The 13,980-nt window shown below is 46.6% G+C and overlaps 1 protein-coding gene and 1 long non-coding RNA gene across 3 annotated transcripts in view; one reads left to right on the top strand and one right to left on the bottom strand.

The window, feature by feature from the left end:
- PLXNA2 (plexin A2) overlaps positions 1–13,980 on the top strand; it is a 520,505-nt gene that overhangs the window by 458,858 nt on the left and 47,667 nt on the right. For both annotated transcript variants that reach the window (XM_020807529.3, XM_020807530.3), the window contains exon 23: positions 13,382–13,448. In XM_020807529.3, coding sequence (XP_020663188.2) covers positions 13,382–13,448 — 67 coding nt within the window. The remainder of the gene's footprint in view (positions 1–13,381; positions 13,449–13,980) is intronic.
- On the bottom strand, positions 7,605–13,201 carry LOC144588667 (uncharacterized). The gene is made up of 2 exons (XR_013544316.1): positions 13,124–13,201; positions 7,605–13,000 (listed from the first exon to the last, which is right to left on the bottom strand). It is a non-coding gene; the product is annotated as an uncharacterized LOC144588667 (long non-coding RNA).

Consider the following 13,980-nt stretch of genomic DNA (forward strand, 5'->3'; position numbering starts at 1 on the left):
TGCTTTGGTCAGACCTCTCCTAGAGCACTATGTCCAGTTCTAGGCACCACAGTTTAAGAAGGTTATCAAGAAGCTGTAACATGTCCAGAATGAGGGCAACCAGAATGATAAGAAGTTCGGAAGATGAATGATGAGAGGTAGAAGGCTCCTTAGGCCTTAAGAACATAAGACTGAGAGGCAATACTATAGTCATATTTGAACATAAAGGCTGACATGTTAAAGATGGAGCAGGCTTGGTTTTTGCAGCTGACGAGGATAGAAACATATGTAATGGGTTCAAGTTACCAGAAAGGACATTTAGACTAAATATTAGGAAGAACATCCTAACAATGAGAGCTGTTCAGCAATGGCTGTTTTGGAGTGTGGTATTCAATCCTTGACTGGAGGTTTTTAAGCAGATGTTGGATGGTCACCTGGCAGGAATGCTTTTCCTAAATTAGCAGGAGGCTGGACTTGATGATCCATAGAGTCCCTTGCAGCTCTACAGTTCTCTGATTTAGTACAGCCCAGCCACGCTGAAGCATCCTTTTATAGCCCCAAGAATATTGTAATGTGCTTAATATCAGGCTGCCAATGAGACTGGCCTGTAACCTGCTCTTATAGAGTAGAACAGTAAGATTGCACTGTGAATGGATATTTATATGGCTTGTGCTGGAAGCTCTAAAGCTGACTGCCAATTAGCTACTCAGCCATGTTCAATGTGCTAGTTAGTATTGGTTTATAAGGCCCTGAACAGTGAAGAACTAGGTTATCCAAGAGGTTGTCTACTAGTCCAGTGACTACTCTGGCCTCTACATTCTAAGGAGAACGTTACCATTCCTTCCTTCCTTCCTTCCTTCCTTCCTTCCTTCCTTCCTTCCTTCCTTCCTTCCTTCCTTCCTTCCTTCCTTTTTGTTATTTGTTCCCTGTCTTTCTCCCCAACAGGATTCAAGCAGCTTATAGTATTAAAATGGACAATATTAAAAGCAAAAAATATAATATGAAATTAAACCAGTTCTATTAGGACATATAAGTATTTTAAAACAATTAAAGCATATTAAAAATAAAAAATACTTAAAAATAAAAAGGCCATATTGCTTTTTGACTGTAGCCTATTCATGTGTGTTTTGTTCTGGAACAAGAATGTTTCTGTTATGGCATCCATGTACTGTAGAATGATAGTCTCTTTATGGTTACTTTGATTCTTAATGTGGTGAGCTGGAGAAAAATTGTTTGCTTATTAATACTAGCATTGCCAGCTAACCAAACTATTGGTTTGTTGTTGGGTTTTTTTTTCAATTGACTGTATTGCATTTTAGTTTGTCAATCATTTGATTTAAAAGCAACAACAACAAAGCAGTGCATAGGGTTTTAAAAATAAATGGAGAAAGAATAATCTTTAGACTCTAAGATTCACCCATCAAGTAGTAAGGGTCTAAACATGACACTTTCACTGAAAAATTGCCATATTGATTGTGGTAAATGGATACATAATCAAGTTAGAAAAAGCATTTCCATGCTCTCTGGTGACCAGTTAATCTGCCAAGCAGGGCTTCTACTACATTACTGCCTTCTTTTTCATCCTTTGAGAAAAATGCATCCTAGAATACCATCTCAAGATAATGTGCAATTGAATGATGGATAGTGATGCTGTTAGTTATATTGTGGCTGGAACAGATGGATAGGCATTGCTGCTGACCAATGTCCGTCCTGTGGAAGAAAGTCTATAGGAGCTACAATATAGAGCATATCATCAGCTTGCCTTGTAAAAGATTCATTTAGTTTTGGCCAGCACAACAGTGCAGCTGCTGTGTGAGAATGTGAACACTCTGGCTCAACAGCACAGAGTAGGAGCAGGAACTGTCTGCCTTTCATTGATGTATCATTCAGAATCATCCATATTTCCTGGTCCATGTGCCTTCTAAGGAGGAATCAGCAATCCTACTGAGCAGCCATTAAAAACTATCATTAAGAACCATTGTATTTAAATTAGAGATAATCTTTGGTACATTGTGAGGAACTGGGCTGGGTGTGGCCCATGAGAAAACTAGCAATTTCCCCTGCCATTGTCACTCTGCTGTCCTTGATTGCCACCAGCTACAAATTCCAGTGATTTACTGAGCCACAGGGTATAATTTGCACCATATGTAGGGAGTTGCAGCTCCACAAGGCATCCCCCTTAAGAGGGGATGGTGATGGGCTGTCAGCTGGGCTTTATTGTGTTCAGTTCATAAGCAATATTCATTTACTTCTCTTGCTGAAAGAGTGAGAGGGACAGGGCAAGGGGACAAAGGCTCCAGATTGACTTCCAATTCCACCTGATCAAAAATCCAGATTGAGACCATTCAGCATTCATAATTTATAACATTAAAGTCAATCTTTCCTTGTTCTTTTTTGAAACACATTCCAGTCCCATTTCCAAAGATCCTGGTAGCAAGAAATTGGCATTTTCTGTCAATTACTATGATTAAATATTCCATATGTCTCCCCAGGAGCTCACTGGGGCATTCTAGCATTACGACAACCTCTGTGAGGTAGGTTAGGCTGAGAAAATATGACCTGCTCATTGGCCACCCCAGTCATAAACTTGATACCTGAATGAATTGAGATGGAGACTCCAGAGATGAAGAGTCCCATATACTAATATCTCTTTGGCAATAACTGGTTAATGCATGTCTAGAATGTTTCTAATTTTAACACTGTTGTTAGGCATCCTTCAGTCTCGAAAGACTATGGTAGCGTGCTCTGTATGGAGGGCTTGGAACAGCGCCTAGTGTGGCTGAGAAGGCCAATTCGAGAGTGACAGTCCCTTCCACACTGAAGACAAATCCAGTCTGTCCCCTGTCCGGCTCCCTGGTTTTGCTGCTTTTGTGACTTCCTCTTTGCCTCGGCCTGCTGGGCAAGGGTCTCTTCAAATTGGGAGAGGCCGTGATGCACCGCCTGCCTCCAGGCTGAACGCTCAGATGTCAGGTTTTCCCATCTGTTGAGATCTATTCCTAAGGCCTTCAGATCTCGCTTGCAGATGTCCTTGTATCGCAGTTGTGGTCTCCCTCTGGGGCGCTTTCCCTGCACTAATTCTCCATAGAGGAGATCCTTTGGAATCCGACCATCAGCCATTCTCACGACGTGCCCGAGCCAACGTAGACGTCGCTGTTTCAGTAATGTGTTCATGCTGAAAATTCCAGCTCGTTCTAGGACTACTCTGTTTGGAACTTTGTCCTGCCAGGTGATGCCAAAAATCCGTCGGAGGCAACGCATATGGAAGGTGTTCAGCTTCCTCTCCTGCCGTGCACAAAGAGTCCATGACTCACTGCAGTACAGGAGTGTGCTTAGAACACAGGCTCTATAAACCTGGATCTTCGTATGTGTCGTCAGCTTCTTATTGAGCCATACTCTCTTTGTGAGTCTAGAGAACATGGTGGCTGCTTTGCCAATGCGTTTATCCAGCTCGACATCTAGAGAGAGGGTGTCAGAGATGGTTGAGCCGAGGTACACAAAGTCATGAACAACCTCCAATTCTTGTGTGGAGATGGTAATAGAGGGAGGTGAGTCCACGCCCTGGCCCATGACTTGTGTTTTCTTCAGGCTGATTGTTAGTCCAAAGTCTTGGCAGGCCTTGCTGAAACGATTCATGAGTTGTTGGAGGTCTTCAGCAGAGTGGGCAACAATGGCTGCATCATCTGCGAAGAGGAAGTCCCGCATGCATTTCAGTTGGACTTTGGTCTTCGCTCTCAATCTAGAGAGATTAAAGAGCTTTCCGTCTGATCTAGTCCGGAGATAGACGCCCTCGGTTGCGGATCCAAAGGCATGCTTCAGCATGACAGCAAAAAAGATCCCAAAAAGTGTTGGTGCGAGGACACAGCCCTGTTTCACTCCGCTTTGGATGTCAAAGGGGTCTGATGTTGAGCCGTCAAAAACTACAGTGCCTTTCATTCCCTCATGGAAGGATCTGATGATGTTAAGGAGACGAGGTGGACATCCAATCTTGGGAAGTATTTTAAAAAGGCCATCCCTGCTAACCAGATCAAATGCTTTTGTAAGGTCTATGAAGGCCACTAAGAGTGGCTGTTGTTGTTCCCTACATTTCTCCTGCAGCTGTCGGAGGGAGAATACCATGTCAGTGGTGGATCTGTTAGCTCGAAAGCCGCACTGTGATTCTGGATAGACTCTATCTGCAAGCACCTGGAGCCTCTTCAGCACAACACGGGCAAGCAGCTTCCCTACCACACTAAGAAGAGAGATGCCCCGGTAGTTATTGCAGTCACCCCTGTCTCCTTTGTTCTTGTACAATGTGATAATGTTTGCATCCTTCATGTCCTGTGGGACTCCACCTTCCCTCCAGCAGAGACAGAAGACCTCGTACAGTTCGGAGGTGATGATCTCCTTACAGCATTTCAGCACTTCAGCGGGGATGTTATCCTTTCCAGGTGCCTTGCCGGAGGCGAGGGAGTCCAAGGCTGCTTTTATTTCTGCTAGGGTTGGTTCACTGTCCAGCTCTTCCAAGATAGGCAGGCACTCAATGTTATTTAAAGCTTCTTCGGTTACTACATTCTCTCTGGAATACAGCTCAGAGTAGTGCTGTACCCAGCGTTCCATCTGCTGTGCTCGGTCCTGGATGAGCACACCTGTAGCAGACTTCAGGGGAGCAGATTTCTTCTGTACTGGACCTAAGGCCTGCTTGATACCGTCATACATTCCTTTGATGTTACCTGTGTCCGCTGCTAACTGTATCTGAGAGCAGAGCTGGAGCCAATAATTGTTGGAGCATCTCCTGGCAGCCTGTTGGACTTGACTGCGAGCAGCTCGAAGAGCTTGCAAGTTGTACTCACTAGGACAGGCTTTGTATGCTGCTAGAGCTCTTCTCTTATCCTCGATGGCTGGCATTAACTCCTCTGAATGGGCTTCGAACCAGTCAGCCATCTTTTTGGTCTTCTTGCCAAAGGTGGACAGGGCGGTGTTATAGACAGTGTTCTTGAAGTGTTCCCATCGTTCAGGTGCATTTGCATTAGCCGGACCTGGAAGGACTTCCTCAAGTGCTTGGGCAAATTCCTTCACTTTTCTTTGATCACAAGTCTTGATGATGTCAATGCGTGGTCTTCCTTCCTTTTTCGTGTGATATACTCTCTTTGTTCGTAGTTTTACTCTACTACACACCAGGGAGTGATCAGTATCACAATCAGCACTCTGGTAACTGCGTGTGATCGTAATACTAGGAAGGCTGGAACGTCTAGTGAGGATTAGATCGAGCTGATGCCAATGCTTGGATCTTGGATGCCTCCAGGAAACTCTGTGTTGCAGCTTCGTGTTAAAGAATGTGTTGCTGACACAGAGACCATAATAGCAGCAAAACTCCAGCAAGCGTTGGCCATTTTCATTCATCTTTCCAATGCCGAAATGGCCTAGACAAGTGGGCCAAGAATTATGATCAGCACCCACTCTAGCGTTAAAGTCTCCAAGAATGAACAGTGCCTCTCTTTCAGGGACTTTTTGGATAGTAGCTGCCAGATCGTCATAGAATTTGTCTTTCACTTCTGGAGTGGATGACAGTGTTGGTGCATATGCGCTAATGAGGGTTACTGGTCCTGCTGATGAGTGGAGCTGCAGAGACAGGATTCTTTCACTCCCCACAGTAGGTGGAACAATGCATCTCAGGAGAGTATTTCTGACTGCAAAGCCAACACCATATTCCCTGGTCTCATTCGATGGTTTTCCCTGCCAGAAGAATGAGAAGTTTTTTTCTTTGACAGCTCCTGAGTCTGGCAGTCTTGTCTCTTGTAAGGCAACAATGTCCATCTGCAGTCTACTCAGTTCCATGTCAATGACAGCTGTCTTGCGCACATCGTCTATTTCTTGCAGGTCGTTAGGAAAGCCGTAGTCAGGAAGGCCAGGGGTCATTGTCCGTACATTCCAGGTGCCCAGCTTAAGGGCAGAAATTTCCTTACGATTGTTGCATGGTGCACGGTTATCGATCTGCTTGTCGGGTTTGACCCTAAACCCCACGCACCCCGTGAAGTTAACAGACCGTGGCGAGGTAGCACCTTACTGGCTGGGGGCTGCCCAGCTTAAGGCGGGCGGTATCTACCTAGTGAGGTGCAATGACCTCTCCCACCGTCAGAAGTAGCCCCTGGCGTCCTGCTCCACGCCAATTGAGCAAAGACTTATAACCGGTAACTGCTACTTCCCGTGTTGTTTCGACGCTGTATGCGAAGCTGGAGTGTCCTCTCCAGAGCACGAAGCCTGGGTAAAATAATATGGAGGATAGGCTGTTACCCAAGCAGCAAATCCCCCCTCTCCACGTCACTGAGATGGTCCAGTGGAGAGGCAAGAGCCAATACAACTGGTTCCAGCAACGTCGCAGGAGTTGGCAGAGTGACACAAAGTGCCTCCGGGACTCCGGCTCCGGATTTTGCCTTGAGGTTATCTCCTGAAGCCTTTTCCATAAGTGGATATAGCCACAAGGCAGTGGAGGTTTAAATTTGGAGTTTTCCTTCTCCTAGATGGGCTGCCTTCCAGGGCTGACGAGCCCCACCTACCCGGCCTGATCTCTAATGGTGTGGAAGTATGATCTGACCTTTAAAAGTATACTCCCCCAGGTGTACGAGGTGTTAGTTGGTTTTCCTACTTACAAAATTTGGATAAAAAGTAGGATTAGAGAGTTTCACATGCCATTAGACACACTATCCTGCACATCCTCCTTTAGAGCTGAGGCTCTGCCTTTGCTCAGGTGATTTCTATTTACCAAATTAGGATTGGAGATAGAGTTAGAGTATTTGAGAATATCGCGCGCCGTTAGGCGCGCGGTCCAGCCACTTCCCAGTTTAAAAAAAAGCAGGCCCTCCCTCTTGGCCCAGGGAGAAAACAGCAACTCCCCCCCCCAACAGACAAAGGCTTCAGCACAACACCCATAGAAACGCACCTGGGCTTCGTCCAGGCCTAAAGCTCCTAAGGGAATGGAGGCAGGGTCCAGCCACTTCCCAGTTTAAAAAAAAGCAGGCCCTCCCTCTTGGCCCAGGGAGAAAACAGCAACTCCCCCCCCCCAACAGACAAAGGCTTCAGCACAACACCCATAGAAACGCACCTGGGCTTCGTCCAGGCCTAAAGCTCCTAAGGGAATGGAGGCAGGGTCCAGCCACTTCCCAGTTTAAAAAAAAGCAGGCCCTCCCTCTTGGCCCAGGGAGAAAACAGCAACTCCCCCCCCCAACAGACAAAGGCTTCAGCACAACACCCATAGAAACGCACCTGGGCTTCGTCCAGGCCTAAAGCTCCTAAGGGAATGGAGGCAGGGTCCAGCCACTTCCCAGTTTAAAAAAAAGCAGGCCCTCCCTCTTGGCCCAGGGAGAAAACAGCAACTCCCCCCCCCCAACAGACAAAGGCTTCAGCACAACACCCATAGAAACGCACCTGGGCTTCGTCCAGGCCTAAAGCTCCTAAGGGAATGGAGGCAGGGTCCAGCCACTTCCCAGTTTAAAAAAAAGCAGGCCCTCCCTCTTGGCCCAGGGAGAAAACAGCAACTCCCCCCCCCCAACAGACAAAGGCTTCAGCACAACACCCATAGAAACGCACCTGGGCTTCGTCCAGGCCTAAAGCTCCTAAGGGAATGGAGGCAGGGTCCAGCCACTTCCCAGTTTAAAAAAAAAAAAAAAAAAAAAAAAAAAAAAAAAAAGCAGGCCCTCCCTCTTGGCCCAGGGAGAAAACAGCAACTCCCCCCCCCCAACAGACAAAGGCTTCAGCACAACACCCATAGAAACGCACCTGGGCTTCGTCCAGGCCTAAAGCTCCTAAGGGAATGGAGGCAGGGTCCAGCCACTTCCCAGTTTAAAAAAAAGCAGGCCCTCCCTCTTGGCCCAGGGAGAAAACAGCAACTCCCCCCCCCCCCAACAGACAAAGGCTTCAGCACAACACCCATAGAAACGCACCTGGGCTTCGTCCAGGCCTAAAGCTCCTAAGGGAATGGAGGCAGGGTCCAGCCACTTCCCAGTTTAAAAAAAAGCAGGCCCTCCCTCTTGGCCCAGGGAGAAAACAGCAACTCCCCCCCCCCAACAGACAAAGGCTTCAGCACAACACCCATAGAAACGCACCTGGGCTTCGTCCAGGCCTAAAGCTCCTAAGGGAATGGAGGCAGGGTCCAGCCACTTCCCAGTTTAAAAAAAAAAAGCAGGCCCTCCCTCTTGGCCCAGGGAGAAAACAGCAACTCCCCCCCCCAACAGACAAAGGCTTCAGCACAACACCCATAGAAACGCACCTGGGCTTCGTCCAGGCCTAAAGCTCCTAAGGGAATGGAGGCAGGGTCCAGCCACTTCCCAGTTTAAAAAAAAGCAGGCCCTCCCTCTTGGCCCAGGGAGAAAACAGCAACTCCCCCCCCCCCAACAGACAAAGGCTTCAGCACAACACCCATAGAAACGCACCTGGGCTTCGTCCAGGCCTAAAGCTCCTAAGGGAATGGAGGCAGGGTCCAGCCACTTCCCAGTTTAAAAAAAAGCAGGCCCTCCCTCTTGGCCCAGGGAGAAAACAGCAACTCCCCCCCCCAACAGACAAAGGCTTCAGCACAACACCCATAGAAACGCACCTGGGCTTCGTCCAGGCCTAAAGCTCCTAAGGGAATGGAGGCAGGGTCCAGCCACTTCCCAGTTTAAAAAAAAGCAGGCCCTCCCTCTTGGCCCAGGGAGAAAACAGCAACTCCCCCCCCCCAACAGACAAAGGCTTCAGCACAACACCCATAGAAACGCACCTGGGCTTCGTCCAGGCCTAAAGCTCCTAAGGGAATGGAGGCAGGGTCCAGCCACTTCCCAGTTTAAAAAAAAGCAGGCCCTCCCTCTTGGCCCAGGGAGAAAACAGCAACTCCCCCCCCCCAACAGACAAAGGCTTCAGCACAACACCCATAGAAACGCACCTGGGCTTCGTCCAGGCCTAAAGCTCCTAAGGGAATGGAGGCAGGGTCCAGCCACTTCCCAGTTTAAAAAAAAGCAGGCCCTCCCTCTTGGCCCAGGGAGAAAACAGCAACTCCCCCCCCCCAACAGACAAAGGCTTCAGCACAACACCCATAGAAACGCACCTGGGCTTCGTCCAGGCCTAAAGCTCCTAAGGGAATGGAGGCAGGGTCCAGCCACTTCCCAGTTTAAAAAAAAAAAAAAAAAAAAAAAAAAAAAAAAAAAAAGCAGGCCCTCCCTCTTGGCCCAGGGAGAAAACAGCAACTCCCCCCCCCCAACAGACAAAGGCTTCAGCACAACACCCATAGAAACGCACCTGGGCTTCGTCCAGGCCTAAAGCTCCTAAGGGAATGGAGGCAGGGTCCAGCCACTTCCCAGTTTAAAAAAAAGCAGGCCCTCCCTCTTGGCCCAGGGAGAAAACAGCAACTCCCCCCCCCCCAACAGACAAAGGCTTCAGCACAACACCCATAGAAACGCACCTGGGCTTCGTCCAGGCCTAAAGCTCCTAAGGGAATGGAGGCAGGGTCCAGCCACTTCCCAGTTTAAAAAAAAGCAGGCCCTCCCTCTTGGCCCAGGGAGAAAACAGCAACTCCCCCCCCCAACAGACAAAGGCTTCAGCACAACACCCATAGAAACGCACCTGGGCTTCGTCCAGGCCTAAAGCTCCTAAGGGAATGGAGGCAGGGTCCAGCCACTTCCCAGTTTAAAAAAAAAAAGCAGGCCCTCCCTCTTGGCCCAGGGAGAAAACAGCAACTCCCCCCCCCAACAGACAAAGGCTTCAGCACAACACCCATAGAAACGCACCTGGGCTTCGTCCAGGCCTAAAGCTCCTAAGGGAATGGAGGCAGGGTCCAGCCACTTCCCAGTTTAAAAAAAAGCAGGCCCTCCCTCTTGGCCCAGGGAGAAAACAGCAACTCCCCCCCCCCCAACAGACAAAGGCTTCAGCACAACACCCATAGAAACGCACCTGGGCTTCGTCCAGGCCTAAAGCTCCTAAGGGAATGGAGGCAGGGTCCAGCCACTTCCCAGTTTAAAAAAAAGCAGGCCCTCCCTCTTGGCCCAGGGAGAAAACAGCAACTCCCCCCCCCCAACAGACAAAGGCTTCAGCACAACACCCATAGAAACGCACCTGGGCTTCGTCCAGGCCTAAAGCTCCTAAGGGAATGGAGGCAGGGTCCAGCCACTTCCCAGTTTAAAAAAAAGCAGGCCCTCCCTCTTGGCCCAGGGAGAAAACAGCAACTCCCCCCCCCAACAGACAAAGGCTTCAGCACAACACCCATAGAAACGCACCTGGGCTTCGTCCAGGCCTAAAGCTCCTAAGGGAATGGAGGCAGGGTCCAGCCACTTCCCAGTTTAAAAAAAAGCAGGCCCTCCCTCTTGGCCCAGGGAGAAAACAGCAACTCCCCCCCCCCCAACAGACAAAGGCTTCAGCACAACACCCATAGAAACGCACCTGGGCTTCGTCCAGGCCTAAAGCTCCTAAGGGAATGGAGGCAGGGTCCAGCCACTTCCCAGTTTAAAAAAAAGCAGGCCCTCCCTCTTGGCCCAGGGAGAAAACAGCAACTCCCCCCCCCCAACAGACAAAGGCTTCAGCACAACACCCATAGAAACGCACCTGGGCTTCGTCCAGGCCTAAAGCTCCTAAGGGAATGGAGGCAGGGTCCAGCCACTTCCCAGTTTAAAAAAAAGCAGGCCCTCCCTCTTGGCCCAGGGAGAAAACAGCAACTCCCCCCCCCCAACAGACAAAGGCTTCAGCACAACACCCATAGAAACGCACCACAATTTTAACACTAGCCCTTGGAGAAATATCCCATTCTTGACTGGCCATGACTCATGAGAAGTTCTGTGGCTTACAATTTTCTATATATGTTTTTTTTTCCATCACCAGAGGCTGTTGTTTAAGAGTTGTTAAACTGTGGATACTGTTGCTCACACAGCAGGTATGAGATGTACACATTGTCACTCATTCCACCGGCCACACCACGGTGGAGTGGGTGGGAGCTTACAACTCTATGGAGAACAGCTGACTCTTGGTTGCTTCATTTTGGGTGGGTGGGAGTTATGATACAAAAAGTAACTTTTCCAAGCTCTGGTTAGAATGAACACAGGCATAATTCAGAGAAAACAAGCAGAGGATGAGGCTGCATATATGTATCCAAAGAAAGGATCCAATACAGTATTAACTCCTTCCATTATTTCTAAGAGAACTTGATCTTGCATATTGATTTAAAAGCAAGTCTCACTTTGTTCCGTGGAGTTGATTTCCAAGCACAATATTGTCTTAACTAAATTTAATTGGGTCGAGGCAAGTTTTTCCCTGGATCTCCTTAAATGAACACTTGGTTTGCACCACATGTGCAATTAGTACTCTGTTAATTCAAACAAACTCCCATACCTATGACAAACCAAAGGAGTATATATCATCTCTGTCTAAAAGAGCAATCCAAAGTTGAGAGTTTGATGGAAGAATTGCAAGGTATATGTCTTGGTCTGTGTTAATGATGGGAAAAAGGCATGTTAAATTCCTCATTCTTTTTAATTTAAGCTGTCTCAATACAATGAGACACCTCAATGGGGAATTTTTAAGCCCTGTGAGAAACTTCATCTCTGGCCAACAGCGAGACAAAGTGCAGATTTTTTTCCCTTCCAGATCTATGTAATTTGTATAAAATGTCTCTGGTGTCCAATCTCTTTGTGAAGCAGGGCACACACATACAGTACAAGCATAGAAGGACTGGCTAATTGTTAAGAAATATACCCATCTAGTGTTCCAGGTTCCCAAATAAAGCAGCAGCCAGACTGATTTTAGGCAAGACACATAATTTGGGCAATTGTGTGAACTGTGACATTCTACATGAAAATGGGCATTTTTCTCTCAAAACAGGTAGGGATTTTGTACAAAGTATCATTCTCACCAATGTAGCAAGTATATCAAAAGTGGTAGAAATCTCATCATAGTTCTCACCAGTACAATGTTACAATTAACATGTTCTTGCCAGTATTGCTCTTGGCTAATGGTGAAGTCTTTACGTGCAAGGGCAAAATGTGAAGATTTACAAATCTCTAGTTACTTATGCTGTGGTATTCCAGAAGTAAAAACTGGCTAATGAAGAAATCTGACAGAAGAAGGGGGGGGGGAATCATTAAAAATGTGGGTCTGCAGAAAAGCTTTACAAATACTACAGGCCACCAGAAAGACAAATCAGGTTCTAGATCAAATCAAACCTGAACTTTCACTAGAAACTAAAATGTGGCTATTGTGCTTTGAACATATCATGAGAAGTAACTCACTAGAAAAGACAATAATGCTAAGAAAAGTAGAAGGCAGTAAGAAAAGAGGAAGATCCAAAATGAAATGGATTGACTCAATAAAGGAACCACGGCCTTCAAACCTTGCAAGACCTGAGTAAAGCTGTGAATGATACAATTGGAGGCTGTTACTTCACAGTGTAACCATAAATGGGAAACAACTTGATGACACATAGTAACATGTCTCTATTGCTCAGAGCGTCAGGATTTGTGATCATGACTACTTGGTTACAAAATTAAGAGTCCCAGCCTAAAGTTGTGAATATTTTAGTATTTTGACACCTACAAGTCTCATGTATATACTGGTGTTCTCATCCACTTCATTGAAAGGTCTAGTGCATGTATGAAAGCTTCTTCACATGTGATTAGCTCTCTCAATTGAAGAAATAAATGAACCAAGTCTGTGCCTTCACTAAAGTGCTCTTTACTATAATCAGTTGCTAGACAAACAAAAAGCCATTAAGCATGTCCAAACTAGAGATCTAACCCTGTGTATGCTTTCCTAAAATGAGATCTACTAGACACAATGGGACTTCTGAATAGGAGTCTGTGTATATTCTCTCTCTTTTAGAAAAATGTTGTTTATAGCATGATAGGGAATAGCATGCAGTATATATAAAGTACTAGATATAGGCTTTACAATGAGAGTCCCATGTTAGTTCACACTCAGTTTTACCCTCTGATTATATGGTGGGGGCTATGTTTATCTTTGCAGCAAGTATTTTTCTTGAAGTAGATGTCTTTCTGTTGATTAGTGTATCATCTGCTGTTGTGGTCCTTGTTGACTGTTTGATCAAGAAGCAGGAAAAAAAATGAAAAATTAAAATTCAGGAGATACACAGGATATCACATAATGTGACAGAATGCCATGTCATTTGGATTCTTCTTCACAATGATGTTATTTTTACCTGTATTGTATTGATCTCCTGGCAACCAGTCTTCTGATCCAATGATCTACAGTAGAAAAATAAGTAATGAGAGTGAAGTCTGGTAGTCAGATATTGTACTTAGTTTATGAAGGAGAGAAAATTTAAACATAAGAAATGCATTATTTTACAGCCACTCTCAGTATGTAATGCTTAGTCAAATGGTTAGTGTTTCTGAGCAGAGAGTAGACATTTGTTATTCCTTTGGGGTTAATAAAGCATGTTCTAATTTCTTCTCAGGACTGAATCAGTAGCTGAGAAAATGTTGACGAATTGGTTTGCTTTCCTGCTCCACAAATTTCTTAAGGTAAAAAACTTACTTCAAATCTCTTCTTATTTCATTTGTTCCAGGGCATAGGTAAGAGCCAGAATGGAATAGAACAGGCTGCAATAGGAATTTCTTAATAAAAATTAATGCCCAGAATGGGATACTGGAATGTGGTTTCTGGGGTTGTTCTGTGGCTGGTTGCATCAATCCCCTCTACTTGAATGGAGTGGGTGAATTTGGTTGGTAGAGATGGGGGTATCTACCTCTGCACAGGTGGACATAACAAGGGTCCAGCCTCGTGGGGCCGAACCATCCACTCACCTTCTGCTGTTGTTGCATGCTCCATGCTCCCTTCCTATCACTCCAGAACTCACAATCTGTGAGCAATCTTGCAGTGAGGCTCATCCTCTTTCCTCCTGCCAGGAGTGGCTCACAGACTGCAAGCTGCGGAGCTAAATAAGCCACCAACAGGATTGTGATGGCTGTATTTTATAATACAGCACAGAAGGAGACCAAAGGTTTTCCATTCTTCTCACAGGAAAGCTGATATTCACCAGGCCAGAGGAGGTGC

Source organism: Pogona vitticeps, chromosome 4 (genome assembly GCF_051106095.1).
Source record: "Pogona vitticeps strain Pit_001003342236 chromosome 4, PviZW2.1, whole genome shotgun sequence".
NCBI lineage: Eukaryota > Metazoa > Chordata > Lepidosauria > Squamata > Agamidae > Pogona > Pogona vitticeps.